Raw genomic sequence first — 14,225 nt, 5'->3', positions numbered from 1 at the left:
TTTTTCGTGCGGCCTATGAGTCTATGACAGAGCAATCGTATGATAAGATCTTCATTTCCTACCTAATGCGCACATGATCGGGTCTCCTCTTGCCGCCACTGTTTCCCACAACTCAACTAACCTTATAAGATTCACTTGCTTAAGGAAACCTCTTTCTAAGATTCTCCAGACTCCATGTACATGTCATATATACTGTTCAGAAAGCGGACCGCTAGCAGCCGTCGCACCTAATTAACAATGAAGGTTTGTCTAATCCAGTGACTAAGTGCCAACCCAAAGAAGAAGTCTTCACAAATCTCTGTCTGAGATGACAGGTCTCGTTGGAAAGAAAAAAAAACATTTATATTGCAACTTGTACAGAATGCATTTCTAGCAAGCTATTTGATGGTAGGTTACTACGAAGTACAAACAAGAGTGTGAACAAGGGTAACAAAGAACTGCCTGGGCCACGCAACTGATCTCATGGCTCATTCTTCAAACGCCAACTCGAGACGGTTTAACAAGCTCGAAGCATCAAGCAAGCATTAGAAACTAGGTACTTTACAGATAACAAGATGCAGCACGCTGACTGGGCAAGTATTTCTTTCATTGTATGAAAATCTTCAAATCTATACAGCGGTGTTCAGAGCCAAAGAAAAAAGAAAAGGACAGGAAAAAATTACAGATGAACTCTATACAGCGAGGAAGATCAGGTGTGTGGTCCTCTTCTTCGCGAACCCGAAAAGTCTATCAACTCAACCAACAAGTATGTGTAGGTCTCATAAGGTTGGGGAACACATCATCAGACAAGCACCAAGAAAGGCAACTGGAGCAAGAAACAATAACCTGCACTCAACATCACAGGCTATCTGAACTATTTGGATGGTGTGAGCCCACTGAATCGCCACATACGGATTGTACCCCTCTCGTCTTTATTTCTCAGCACGGAGATTGATTTCGTGTCGTGCAAAGCGACTCCGGGTTGATCCTCAGCGACCCTCCAAGGTCCATGGGCACCAGGGGAATCAGAGAGTGGAGAACATCTGTGATCAGTGGCCTGTAGCTTGGTTCTGGCTGCACACAGAGCACAGCCACTGCAGCAACCTGAAAGGTAGGGAAGTACATCAAACTAGTTAGTTGTGACAACAGATGTAAATAAAGAAACAGTTATGAGTAATTTCAGTGGTGGGTATTACTTGGTACAAGTGCTTCCGATCCATCGTGTCCCTGATCACAGGGTCGATTATGGTAGGGAGCTTGGATCTGTCAATTAGCTGGGGCATGGCCTGAATTTAAACCCAAATATGTCAGATGCTAATGAATTAGGCGAATGGAACTTATCTGCCGAATTCAGGCGGTGAATAATTAAAGTGTTCTAGCGAATTTCCCCACTGTTTAACTGGATCAATTCTAGCTAATTTCAAAATGTCACATATCAGAATAGTGTGTACCCATGTAACAATTGACTGGCACTGAGATGGTGCCATCTTTTCAACTGGCCTCCTGCCCAAAAGAAGCTCAAGAAGTACTACTCCAAATGCATATACATCGCTCTTCTCAGTCAACTTCCCTGAATTCAGTGCGGTTACATGTAATTAGAGTACAACATCACCCTTCTAAGTAAGGTTTAGTCTACAAAGAGAATCACAGACCGAGGCATAAGAAAAAAGAGGGCATAACATACCATCTAGTAAGTACTCAGGGGCAACATAGCCCAAGGTACCAGAAAGCTTCAGATTCCCTTTGCTGCGATTTCCACTTGTCACTGCAAGGCCAAAATCTGAAATCTGCACACCGACGGACGATTAATGAACTGTTCCTTTTTCCTTTCAGTGATATGAGTTATGGTCAATAGTACTATTTTAATTGACCAGAACTAAAATAAGCAGTCATACCTTTGCATTAAAATCTGAATCCAAAAGTATGTTAGACGACTTCAGATCCCTATGGATGATTGGTGGATTGCAGTGTTCATGAAGATACTCCAATCCCCTGGTTAGTGTAGTTTACCGATGCATATTATGAGAACCAATCGTAAGCATATAAATAATACACTTAATCACAAGAATGAAGGAAAGCACAAGATGGGGTACCTTGCTGTATCAAGAGCAATCTTCATCCGAATGTGCCAGCTTAGAGCTGATCCATGTGATGGTCCTAGATGCAACCACACGGATTAAGAAATATTATCAATACTTGTTACCTATCCAACTTCACAGCTCAATATAGTTTCCATTTTTTCAGACAAGGAACTCGAGATAATTTAATGGGAATATATACTACCATGAAGTTGTGTTTCCAGTGATCCATTCACCATCAGCTCATAAACAATGAAGCGGTTCTCCTGATGAATGCAGAAGCCCACAAGGGACACTATATTCGAATGCTGAATCCTCTGAAGCAAATCCAGCTCATTCTGCCAAATCAACAACAATCAAAACATTTTTAGCAAGACCAGACAACAATCTGAAAACAACTACTGTAGAACACAATCACCACCTCAAATTCTTTCTCGTACTCCTGCCCCTCACACCCCAGCCTCTTCACTGCAGCGACAAACCCTCCATCAAAATTGGCCTTATACACACACCCGAATCCACCGACCCCGAGCACATTGCTCTCGCTGAAATTGCCCGTCGCCGCCTCCAGCGACGCGTACTCCATCATCGCCACAAGGCCCTTCTTGGTAGCCTTGAATGAGTTGAACCTGCTCAAGATTGGCACCAATGCTATCCTTTGGGTATCTGCACAAATGCAAGCACATCAGTAGCTAACTCACTTAGATACATCAGAACCAATTAACACAGAGCAAGAAGAGCATCAAGACCTGTGCTTTGGGTGTCCTTGAAGTCGTCTGGAGCTCCGCGATATCGCCGCCACGCGATGCAGGCAAAAAGCACAGCGAGGACGATCATCACACCGGCGATGGAAGCGAGGACGACGGCGATGAGAATCTGCCTGCGCAAATGGTGGTGCGTTTCCTCCAGTTCCACAGTGAGCACTGCAACACGGAGGCAAATGGAGGATGGTAGTTACGCACTTGGGGTGTTTGGTTGGGCGTTTGCAAAGATCAACCTTTTCCAGGAGTAAAAATTGGAGCACCCCAAAGCCAAACCTTCTTTTGCCATTAAGCCCAAAAGAAACAGCAACACTTTAACTGAATTTAATGCAACGATCTTAGCAGGATCCTTGCGTCGCTTCCCCTCAGATTTCGACAAGTTTTATGAGCACAAAGTGCAGCAGCTGTAGTAATTTTTCCAACCATTCTAAAAGAAAGAAGAAAACTGTGCGCTCGGATTAAGTTTGCACTGAAATTCACGGAAAAGATTCCTTTGCTCAAAGTTTGGGGGACAAATAATCCCAAGATAAGATGCACTTTTCCCCACCATTCCCAATGAACCAAAATGGCTTCCCCACCAAATCAGCACTGAAATCTCTGAAAGAAGGACGAAGCAGGCAAGAGAATGTTTCCCCAAATTTGAATTTGGCAAGAGGCCATCCACAGGCGAGCAAATGTGATAGCACAGGGCAAGAATCAGGGACCCCAAAAAAACAACGCTGCAAGAAGACAATGAACACGGGGGTAAAAAAAAAAGCGTTGATCCAGCTGCGCTGCTGGCTGCCGACCTACCAAAGGGAGCAGGCGCCGCGGCTGCCGGAGGCACAGCGACGCTGCCGTTGGAGGAGACGAGGTCGCCGACGGCCGTGGACGCAGCCGCAGCCGCCGGAGAGGAAGCCATGGGCGGCGGAGCCCCTCCTCCATTGGCCGCGAGCGGGCAGCAGAGCAGCGGCAGCAAGAAGATGATGAAGAGGGTCAGGAGCGGCAATGGAGACGCCGGCATTGACCGCATCCTTCCTGGTATCCCACTCTCCCCCGGCGGGTCGGCCTCTGTCTTCTCTCCTTCTTGCTCAGCCCCTCTCTCTCTCTCAGCTTCTCTCTCTACTCCTGGGCTGGTCCTGGGGAGGAGACAATGGCGACAACAAGAACACAAGAGCCTGTGCCGGTCTGACAAGATACCATCCCAGTCAGGGGATCCAAAGAAGTGAAAAAAAGAGCCGCAGCCGCGGCAGTTGGAGTGGCCTTGTCTTCTTCCTCCCTCCCCCGCCCTGAGATTCTTGTGTGCACTCCTCCAATGGCTTGCCCGCCCGGCTTATACTAGTCGCTGTTACCGCTCGAGTGATCCCGCCGTTTCCCTTTTCTATTCCAGTACTGCCGCTCTCTCTCTCTCTCTGGCCTCTGGGGTGATCTCCTGGATCAGCGGGAGGGGAACGGAGCCAGGAGGGACTAGGGAGAGGGAGAGGGATGCGGTGCACGACTGCACTGACAGCACGGTGCGGAGGGGGGACGGGGACGGGTGGTGTTTCTGTAGGGTTGTTGATGGAGGCATGGAGCGGAAGCCAGCGGGGGGTCATGTGGCAGTTGCGGAAAGGCGCTGCTGGCTCCGGATTACGGGGGTGGTCATGCGCGAGATGCGTTCGATCGATGGATGCTGTGGTGGTACACCCTACACCGGCCGGCTTCAAACCTTGGTGTTGCTCCGTGATTCCCTCCTCCGGTGCGGCGCGGCCCCGTCGGTACAGTGTTTGTTTGGAACGGACAAACGCCTTTGATTCCGTTTACAGGAACCGATTTTCATTTAATCCCGCTGATTGATTGATCTGCAGAAACGGGGTCGTTAGCACTCCGGACATGAAGTCAAATGGGGTTAGCCCATGGATATTGATTCGGCACTCAACGGTTCATCCGGGACGAGGCAGACGTCTCAGCCGTCTCGCCTCACCTGCCACCCCTGCCACGCCTAAAATCGCAAGGTTTTAGATTGAATAATATATATATATCAGGGTTTATAAGTTTTCTTACGTCAATCAGGATTTATAAGTAGTGACAATACATGAATTTCACGCAAAAACACAGCTCTGATGGTTATTTTATGTGCAAGAGCTTTAACTTTGGGGAAATGGTGAGGAATGACATGCGTGATAATGACTAGTAGTACAAGGTTTGTTGCGAGATTACAACAAGCTAACAACAGTTAGTTGTATAAAATATCTTGTGGTTAGCTAACGAACCCTTTCACTAGTAACCCTACCGCTGAAGGTATAGCAGGGCTGAGACGCCTGGAATTTTTGCAGAGATTGGGATGTTCACCAACAACGCCGGAATCTGTCTTCCCGCAGGAGCTAATTCAGGGTCAGTTCCTTTGCTAGCTTTTTTGAGCTTCCAGTATAAGCTAAGCTGCCCCTACCCGACTTATTCTAGAAGCCCAACAAAATTTTTTAGGCTTCTAGAATAAACTGCATAAAGGGCAGTTTTTTGCAGCTTATTCTAGAAGCCACCATAAGAATTGGCCCTCAATCATGCATGAGAACCATCCATCGAAATTTAGAGTCCATATACTGCCGTCCTAGTAGAAATCTTCTTAATTGCCTGGAAAGATGGGATCGTCCTCTTTCAAGCATTCTTTGCGGGAAGCTAATCAAGTTGCGCACAAGTTAGCACAATATTCTTTTGATTCAAATTCTATAATATCTTGCCATGGTAATCCTCACAGTTTTTCTTTTCTTTTGGATGAGCTTTTGAACGATGTAAGTTTATTCACAATTTAATAAAGTGCGCCACAGGGCTTTCCCGTCCAAAAAAGGGAAATTTTTGTTTCTGCCACTTCAGCTTTTGCCAAATTTTCTTATGCCCCTCTAAAATTGGACATTTTACTTTTCCCAATTTTCTTTATGCCACTCTAAAATTTGACATTTCACTTTTGCCATTCCTAGCTTTTGATAATGTATCATAATTTGTCATTTTGTGGCAAAAGTAAAATTTTCGGAGTGGCAATTATGGTACATTATCAAAAGCTAAGAATGAGAAAAGTGAAATGAATACATTTTTTTCTTTTGCCACAAAATAGACATTGTGATACAATATCAAAAGCTAAGAGTGCCAAAAATGAAATGACAATTTTTAAAGTGGCATAATACAAATTGGTAAAAACTAGAGTTGCAAAAACAAACATTTCCTAAAAAAATAGTACTTGCACGGGTAGCTTACTAGATGCAAATGACTTTACCGAAAACTAAGGAAGAACTGAGAATGTAAACCCTTGGTCACACTAGTAGAAAACAGGGCTTTCGTTCAGGCCAGATAAGCCCATTAGTCCCGATTCAGTCACGAACAGGGACCCATGGGGTCATTGGTCCCGGTTTGTGAGGCCAGGGGCCTGTCAGGCCTCGTGGGGGCATTGGTTCTGGTTCGTCTGGCCCCTTTGGTCCCAGTTGGCGGGATGAACCGGGACCAATGGGTCTCGCTCCTGGCCCACCACCATTGGTCCTGATTGGTGGCTTGAACCGGGACCAAAGGGTGTCCTTTAGTCCCGGTTCAAGCCATGAACCGGGACCAATGATGTGCCTATATATACCCCCTTGCCGGCGAGCAGAGCACTCCACACTGCTCTGTTTTTTCTGACCGGCGAGGGGAGGGCTTTGTGGTGCTCTAGCTCACCTCCTATGCACATGAGGTGTTCGATGGAAATGCCCGAGCCACACTACTTAAGCAAAAAGAATGAACTAAAAATAATCATTTAAAATATTCTGTTATGATCAACTAAAACAAAACTATAATATCTTTCAATAGCAAAAAGAATCAACTAAAAAGCTTTTATAAAAGTCCAATAGCAAAAGGAATCAACTCAAAAAACTTTTATAAACTTGTAGTATTATTGAAACTAAAATTATATAAAATTTATGCAACCAAAATTATCAAAGTATTTTCTGTTCAAAACATTAAAAGCAAAAACAATTTTTAGAAAGAATTTTTTCTGTTAGAAACTTTAATAGCAAAAAGAATTTTCATAATGAATTTTTTTGTTAGAAACTTTAATAGCAAAAAGAATTATCATAAAGAATTTTTGTGTTAGAAACTAAAATAACAAAATCTATTTTTGAATATAATGATAAAACACAGTAATATTAAATAGCAGGAAAAAGAATCACTCAAAAATCTATTTTTATAGTAAAGTTATTAAAAAACTAGTGATTCACACAATTCAAAAAATTCAAATTTAAACTATTCAAATTGGAAAACAATGGCACTAACAGAAAGTTTATAATTTTTATTACCTAAAAGCAAAATGAACTAGAAAATAAAGCAAAAAACAAAACAAAATAAATAATGCAAAAAACAAAAAAACTAGAAAAATTTAAAAAAAATGCCACCTACTCGGCCACCATGGCCTGAATACGACTAGAAACCCAACCATGGGCCAGGATTCAGGCCCGCAGAAGGCCCGATAGGCCCATCAGGCATATCAGTGACAATTAGGCCCGTAAGCCTGCAATGGAGAGGAGCTTGAGAGGGGTGCGGCAGTGGGGCTTATAAACCACTACGCACCCTCTCAACTAGTGAGGTGGGACTAAAGGTTTTGGCCACGGGCAGCACGAGGCCTTTGGTCCCGGTTGGTGGCACCAACCGGTACCAAAGATGGGCATCGGTACCGGTTCGTGGCACCAACCGGTACCAATGCCTGAAAAGAGGCCTTTGGTCCCGGTTGGTGGCACCAACCGGTACCAAAGGGGGGCATTGGTACCGGTTTGTTCCACGAACCGGTACCATGCCCAGGGTATATAAGAAAACACTTGTGAAAATTTCGTTTCAGTACTTCTTCCTGCCCCGACGACACCGCCAGGCTGCCCCTCTACCCCGACGACGCTGCGCCCTGCCTCTGATGCCCTCGTCGCCGCGCGCGCCCCTGCCATGACGTCGTCGTCGCGCGCCCCTGTCCCGACGTCATTGCCGCGCGCCGCCCCTGCCCAGACGCCCTCGCCGCGCTGCCCCTGCCCTGACGCTGACACCGCGTCATCACCGCCCCGGTCCGCCGCCCTCCCCAGCCTCGACGCCGTCGTCGCCCCGGTCCGCGCCGCCCCGCGCTAGGTCCGGCCGCCCCCCCCCCATATATGCATTTTTTCATATATGTTGATGATGATATATATGATGATGTTGATGATACGATGATGTTTTTTTCATATATGTATTAATTTTTTATTTAAGTTGTTAGTAGGTATCGATTTTAGGTTAGTGCATTTTATCACTAATTTTAGGTTAGTTGATCGATTTAGTGCATTTTAGGTTCGATGATATATGATGATGTAATTTTTATCGATATATATACCCCATCCCCGATAACTACAACATGATGGGGGGTCGATATACCCCCTCCCTGATAACATTTTTTCTATGTATATGTCGTCGTTGTCGATATACCCCCTCCTCGATAACTTCGACATGAGGGGGGGTCGATATACCCCCTCCCCGGTAACATTTTCTTTCTATGTATATGTCGTCGTTGTCGATATACCCCCTCCCCGATAACTTCGACATGAGGAGAAGAAGAAGAAGAAGAAGATGAGAGGAAGAAGAGGAGAAAACAAATAAGAAGAGGAAGAAGAAGAAAAAAAAGAGGAGAAGAAGAAGGAATAGAGGAGAAGAAGAAAAAATAGATTTCTATTTTTTCTTCTTCTCCTCTATTCCTTCTTCTTCTCCTCTTTTTTTTCTTCTTCTTCCTCTTCTTATTTTTTATCGGGAACGAGGGTGTCAGAAACTAGGGTAGAGGGTCGAGGGTCGCCGAGGGGTCGAGGGTCGTCGAGGGGTCAAGGATCATCGAGGGGTCGAGGGTCGAGGGTTGATGGTCGTCGAGAGTCGAGGGTCAAGGGGTCGAGGGTCTAGGGTCGTTGAGCGGTCGAGGGTCGAGGGTCATCGAGGGGTCGAGGGTCGAGGGGTCGAGGGGTCAAGGGTCGAGGATCGCCGAGGGTCGAGGGTCTCCATTTAACAAGAATGCCCCCATTATGGATGTGCACAAGTTTATCCATTTTTTTATCTCATCCATGGCTACATCATTTGCTGGAAGTAACAGGCGTATGACACTACGAAACTCTTCAAAGTTGTTTTTTGGTACAGATTTCAGCAAAGGCCTTCCAAATAGCGATATTCGGAAGGCTCTTGCTGAACTTCGTACGAAAAAGCAAATTATCCTATCCGGGACTCCATTCCAAAACAATTTTGGAGAGCTTTGTACCGTTATGCGCATGTTACTTTCGGCAAATGATGAAGCAATGGTTTTCTTGAGATCGGGAAAAATATGGACCATTTTCTGCACATCCAGAATGGCGCCATCTTGCTAAATCCCTTAAAGGTTAAGAGAATCCGAGCAGTCGAGGATCGGAACTAGCTAGGGTAGGGGGTCAAGGGTTGCCGAGGGGATGAGGGTCGTCGAGGGGTCGAGGGTCGAGGATCGCCGAGGGGTCTATGTTTGCCACCATTAATATATCCATCTCTCATGTTTGTATATTAATTGCCATGTTGTAATATTTGCAGAAACTATGGATCAACAAAGAGACTTCGAACAAGAAGAGATATTGGGGGACATAATCCGCAACGGAGGTGATGTCTTGTTGTTTCTCAATGACCTCAAAGAAGTTTTGGAAGGAGAGGAAGCAGGCTACAGTGATCAAACAATAGAGAAGGAAAGTCATGATCGTGATGGTGGCTCCGGCGACCGTGATGACGGCTCCGGTGACCAAACGGAGTCGGGATCAGCTGTTGCAAAGTCTGGCGAGGTATATATATATATATATTAATTAAGCATGTGCTGACTAGCTAATTGATGCATTAATTGTTTTGGTATGTACATATATTAACTCTTCTTTCTTCTTTTATAGCCCTCTCGATCAAGCAAAACTTCGGTAATGAGACGAGGCCCAAAGAAAAAGTTGCGCCCGGATGAAAGTTTCACGATCACATAAATCGCGCGCAATGGCCAACCGATTAAACCCCTCCGAACCAAGGAAGCATTTTCTGCTCAGTGCGGGGTTCTTATTAGGGACATGATCCTGATCAGCATCGAGCAATGGAATCAGCCTAGAGCTTCAAGTTTCTTTTGTCGAAGATAGACAGAAAGCTGATCTTTGGACCGCGCTGAAGGTAAATTTCACCCTACTGGAAGAGGAGGATCCGTAGAAGCCAGTTATAGAGCCATTGATCAAGTCTCATGCTCTCAAGAAGATGACAGGTCTATTCGGGAGGTGGAAGAATGAGTTGAAATCAACATATGTCGACCAAGACAAGACTCCAGAATTCACCGGCCGATTTGAGAAGATAAAAGATCACTGGCACGCATTTGTGGCCCACAACACATCGGAGATGAGTAAGAAGATGTCAGTGATTAACAAGATAAATGCTGCAAAGAAGGAGCATCACCATCGCACGGGGTCAGGTGGCTACCTCAAAGCCCGGCTGTTCTGGGACAAGGCTGAGCAGGACTAGATTGGTAAAGGGGTCGAACCAGAGACATTGCACTGGCCAGACCGTTCAAGGAATTGGTTCTTCGGGGTTGGGGGAACTTTGGACCCTGAAACAGGGAAGTGATGTTGGACGGATGAGCAACTTGCAACACCCATCACGAAGCTTTAGAAATCAATCAAGGAAGTGCGGGAAGGGATGTTCGTTCCCGACAGAGAGAACGACGAGCTCACAAGGGCCCTCGGGAATCCTGAGCACCCTGGACGAACACGAGGCACGCCAGGCTCCGTTGCGCGGAAGGTTGGGTTTCCCGACGCAGGCGGTTACAAAACCCAAGAGAGGAGGAGGAAAGTGGAGTAGAGCGAATTGCAGCAGCTTAAGGCATGGGTACGAAAGCTAGAGGAACGACAAGATGTTGAGAACCAGCTGTGAGATCCTGCCCAAGAAGCTACCCCAGAAGCTACCTCGCCATCTCATCGGAGAAGCAGTGTGGCTTCCACCGAGCTCGTTCAGTAGCCTGACTTGATGGATCCTAGCTACCCCGTGGATTTTATCACGGATTCACACCAGTGCCACCTTATGACGCAATGGCTTCAGCTCAAAGTCAAGGCGGCTGTCGGCTCTGTGTACCCTCCTTCACCTGGAGCAACTTTTCACTGCCGTCCGATTCCAAAAGGCTATGCTCTTGTGATGGTGGACGAAATAACGGAGGGATTTGAGGAGCTCCAGCTTGAGCACCCTACAGGTGATGGGGAGAGTCAGCTGGGTCTTGCTATGAAGACTTTGTGTCTATGGCGGAAGGAGCACATTAACCTTCTGAACTTCACGGCTCCAGCGAGTCAGCTGGGCACTCCGCCTCCTTCGCCTCATCCTCCAACGAGTGATCAGGGCACTCCGCCTCCTGCTCCGGCGCGTGAGGGCGGCAGTGCTCCGCCTCCTTCTCCACCATCTCTAGCGCGTTCGAGCAACCTGACTCCTCCTTCGCCTCGTAAGCGACAGCGGAACACAGACGCCGCCGCTCCGGCTGCTCCGGTGCATCGGACCACTCCACCTCCTTCTACTACTCGTCAGCAGCAATAGAATAGAGAGCCGCTGATGCTCTGGCATCTAGCAGTACAACCAGAGGCGGGAGGCAATACAGATTCTATCCATCTCTCAAGCCTATAGAGAAGTTACCATACGAGATGACTGTGGAGGAAAACGAGCAGATCGTTCAAGCCAAAGTGAAGGACTACTTTGTAACAAAAAGAGCTATGAAACATCCACCTCCGTAGGATAAGATAGATCCGGTGAAAGCGAGGCGCACTCTCAATACCCAGGAGTCTCGAAATGGTCGAGAGGTAAAGATTGATATATTGGAAGGTAGTATTCGGACACCGGAAGGGTTCCGGAATGTATAGGGTACACACCGGAGTACCGGAGGGGTTACCGGAACCCCCCGGGGAAAGATATGGGCCATAGGAGGGAGGCTAACCAGCCCACAAGGGGCTGACGTGCCCCTCACAAGGGAGGAGGCCGAATTGGACTAGGGAAGGGGGCGGCGGCCCCCTTTCCTTCTCCTACTCCCTCGGCTTCCCCCTTTCCCCCTCCGGTAAAAGGAAAAGGGGGGCCGAATCCTACTAGGAGCCCAACTGGGACTCCTCCCACTTGGGGCGTGCCTAGGGCCGGCCTCCGCTTCCTCCCTCCTTTATATACAGGGGGCACCCCTAGAACACACACAATTTATCCAAGCCGTGTGCGGCGCCTCCCTCCATAGTATACGCCTCCAGTCATATTCTCGCGGGGCTTAGGCGAAGCCCTGCATGGATCACATCACCATCACCGTCACCATGCCATCATGTTGATGGAACTCATCTACTCCTTCGACCCACTGCTGGATCAAGAGCTCGAGGGACATCATCACGCTGAATGTGTGCAGAACTCGGACGTGTCGTACATTCGGTACTCGATCGGTTAGAACGAGAAGACGTTCGACTACATCAACCGTGTTAAGCAAATGCTTCCACTTTTGGTATACGAGGGTACGTGGACACACTCTCCCCCTCTCGTTGCTATGCATCTCCTAGATAGATCTTGCGTGAGCGTAGGAATTTTTTTGAAATTACATGCTACGTTTCCCAACACTATGCTTCTGTCACCCACACCACCCACCATAAGCGAATCATGAACATATTGCAAACCCTACAGCGGGGATCCCTCACGCTTGCGCGACACAGAGAGCACCATAGGACATCACCATTAATAAAACATACAACTCAAACCAATCATGATCATCAATCAACCCATAGGACAAAACAAATCTACTCAAACATCATAGGATAGCCATAAATCATTGGGAAATAATATACAACATTGAGCACCATGTTTAAGTAGAGATTACAAAGGGTAAAAGGGTGTTACACCACTGCATAGAGGGGGAGAGAGTTGGTGATGACGGCGGCGAAGTTGTTGGTGTAGTTCGCCGTCACGATGATGGCCCTGGCGGCGTTCTGGCGCCATCGGGAGAGAGGGGGAGTGAGCCCCCCTCCTTCTTCTTCTTCCTTGACCTCCCCCTAGATGGGAGGAGGTTTCCCCTCTGGTCCATGGCCTCCATGGCGCTGAAGGGGCGGGAGCCCCTCCGAGATTGGATCTCTCTCTCTCTCTCTCTCTCTCTCTCTCTGTGTGTGTGTGTGTGTGTGTGTGTGTGTGTGTGTGTGTGTGTGTGTTTCCTTCTGTTTCTGTGCTCCTGTTTTCTGGCCTTTCACCATTTCTTAAATTCCAGGAGTTCCGTAACTCCGATTGGGCTGAAATTTTAACACGATTTTATCTGAATATAAGATTTCTTGCGGCCGAAGGAGACCTCCAACCAACCTATGGGGTGGCCACAAGCCTACCAGGCGCGCCCTGGGTAGGGAGGCGCACCCTACAGCTTGTGGGCCCCTCGGGCATCGTCTTGTGTTGATTCTTTTTCCCAAAAATCACAAATATTCCAAAATAAATCTCCGTAAATTTTTATCGCATTTGGACTTCGTTTGGTATGGATATTCTGTGAAACAAAAAACATGCAACAAATAGGAATTGGCACTGGATTAATATGTCAGTCCCAAAAAATATAAAAAGTTGCCAAAAGTATATGAAAGTTGTAGAATATTGGCATGAAACAATCAAAAATTATAGATACGACGGAGACGTCTAACCCAATACGATATCCAGTAAGATATTTGGAAGAACAAAACACTAGGATCATGCGGGTAAACATGATGGAAAGTGGCCGAGTTTCTGGCTTTCCACAAAGACCAGAACACCGCCGCAAGACCCACTGCTAACACATGTCTATCCATACACTAAACTCTTCAATCTTGCAAGGAATATTAGCCAACCAAGTTACACTTCCCACCACTCCCCAAACAAACTTGGCAACCAGACAAGTACAACAAAGGTGCTCTACAATTTCATTATGATCACAAAAACTGCAGTTCCTCTTTGCTAAATTATCTCTAGTTAATACGCTATTCTTGAAGACAAGCCAAAGGAAAACTTTAATTTTCAAAGGGATTTTTGCATACCATGGCTTTCTATGAGGCCAAGGTCCGGACTCGATTTCAATGTTAGATACAAAGATCTGGCAGTGAATCTACCAGATTTATTCAGGAGCTAGCAACATAAATCCTCTTGGTCTGTTACGACCAACATACCTGCCATCCACGAACCACGAACCCAACACATGTTCCATTTTCCATATGTCGTCGATGTAGACCACAATCTGCATCCGCTTCTGGACTATCTCCCAAGCTCCGTGCCGATGCTGGAGCAAACGTCGTCGCAACGACGGAGCCCGAGGACACAGGTCCATCACGAGGATGCCGCCCCCACCATGCCATCCTTGCTTGAACAAACTGATTTTCAAATCCATCCCTGCCTCCTCAGGAAAGGATCCGAAGAATCTTTATTCAGCGATGTCATCATCGTCGCCGAAGCC

At 46.8% G+C, this 14,225-nt stretch overlaps 1 protein-coding gene across 1 annotated transcript; it reads right to left on the bottom strand.

The window, feature by feature from the left end:
• Nucleotides 1-565: 565 nt before the first annotated feature.
• LOC123136531 (probable receptor-like protein kinase At1g80640) lies at nt 566-4,373 on the bottom strand. Its single transcript, XM_044555931.1, has 10 exons — nt 3,611-4,373; nt 2,807-2,980; nt 2,479-2,723; nt 2,263-2,395; nt 2,073-2,136; nt 1,875-1,971; nt 1,664-1,766; nt 1,431-1,549; nt 1,176-1,265; nt 566-1,083 (listed from the first exon to the last, which is right to left on the bottom strand). Exons 1-10 carry the CDS (start codon nt 3,828-3,830, stop codon nt 919-921), a joined length of 1,410 nt encoding a protein of 469 aa, XP_044411866.1. The 5' UTR covers nt 3,831-4,373; the 3' UTR covers nt 566-918.
• Nucleotides 4,374-14,225: the final 9,852 nt, after the last annotated feature.

This window comes from Triticum aestivum, chromosome 6B (genome assembly GCF_018294505.1).
Source record: "Triticum aestivum cultivar Chinese Spring chromosome 6B, IWGSC CS RefSeq v2.1, whole genome shotgun sequence".
Taxonomy (NCBI): domain Eukaryota; kingdom Viridiplantae; phylum Streptophyta; class Magnoliopsida; order Poales; family Poaceae; genus Triticum; species Triticum aestivum.
Note: the sequence above shows the minus strand (reverse complement) of the source record. Positions and strands in the feature narration are given on the sequence as shown.

Coding starts and splice junctions, on each gene's coding strand:
- LOC123136531 (XM_044555931.1), bottom strand. CDS start 3,830: ATGCGGTCAATGCCGGCGTCTCCATTGCCGCTCCTGACCCTCTTCATC. Junction 1,972..2,072: donor ATTGCTCTTGATACAGCAAG/GTACCCCATCTT, acceptor TACACTAACCAG/GGGATTGGAGTATCTTCATG. Junction 1,266..1,430: donor GCCAGTCAATTGTTACATGG/GTACACACTATT, acceptor GTTTAAATTCAG/GCCATGCCCCAGCTAATTGA.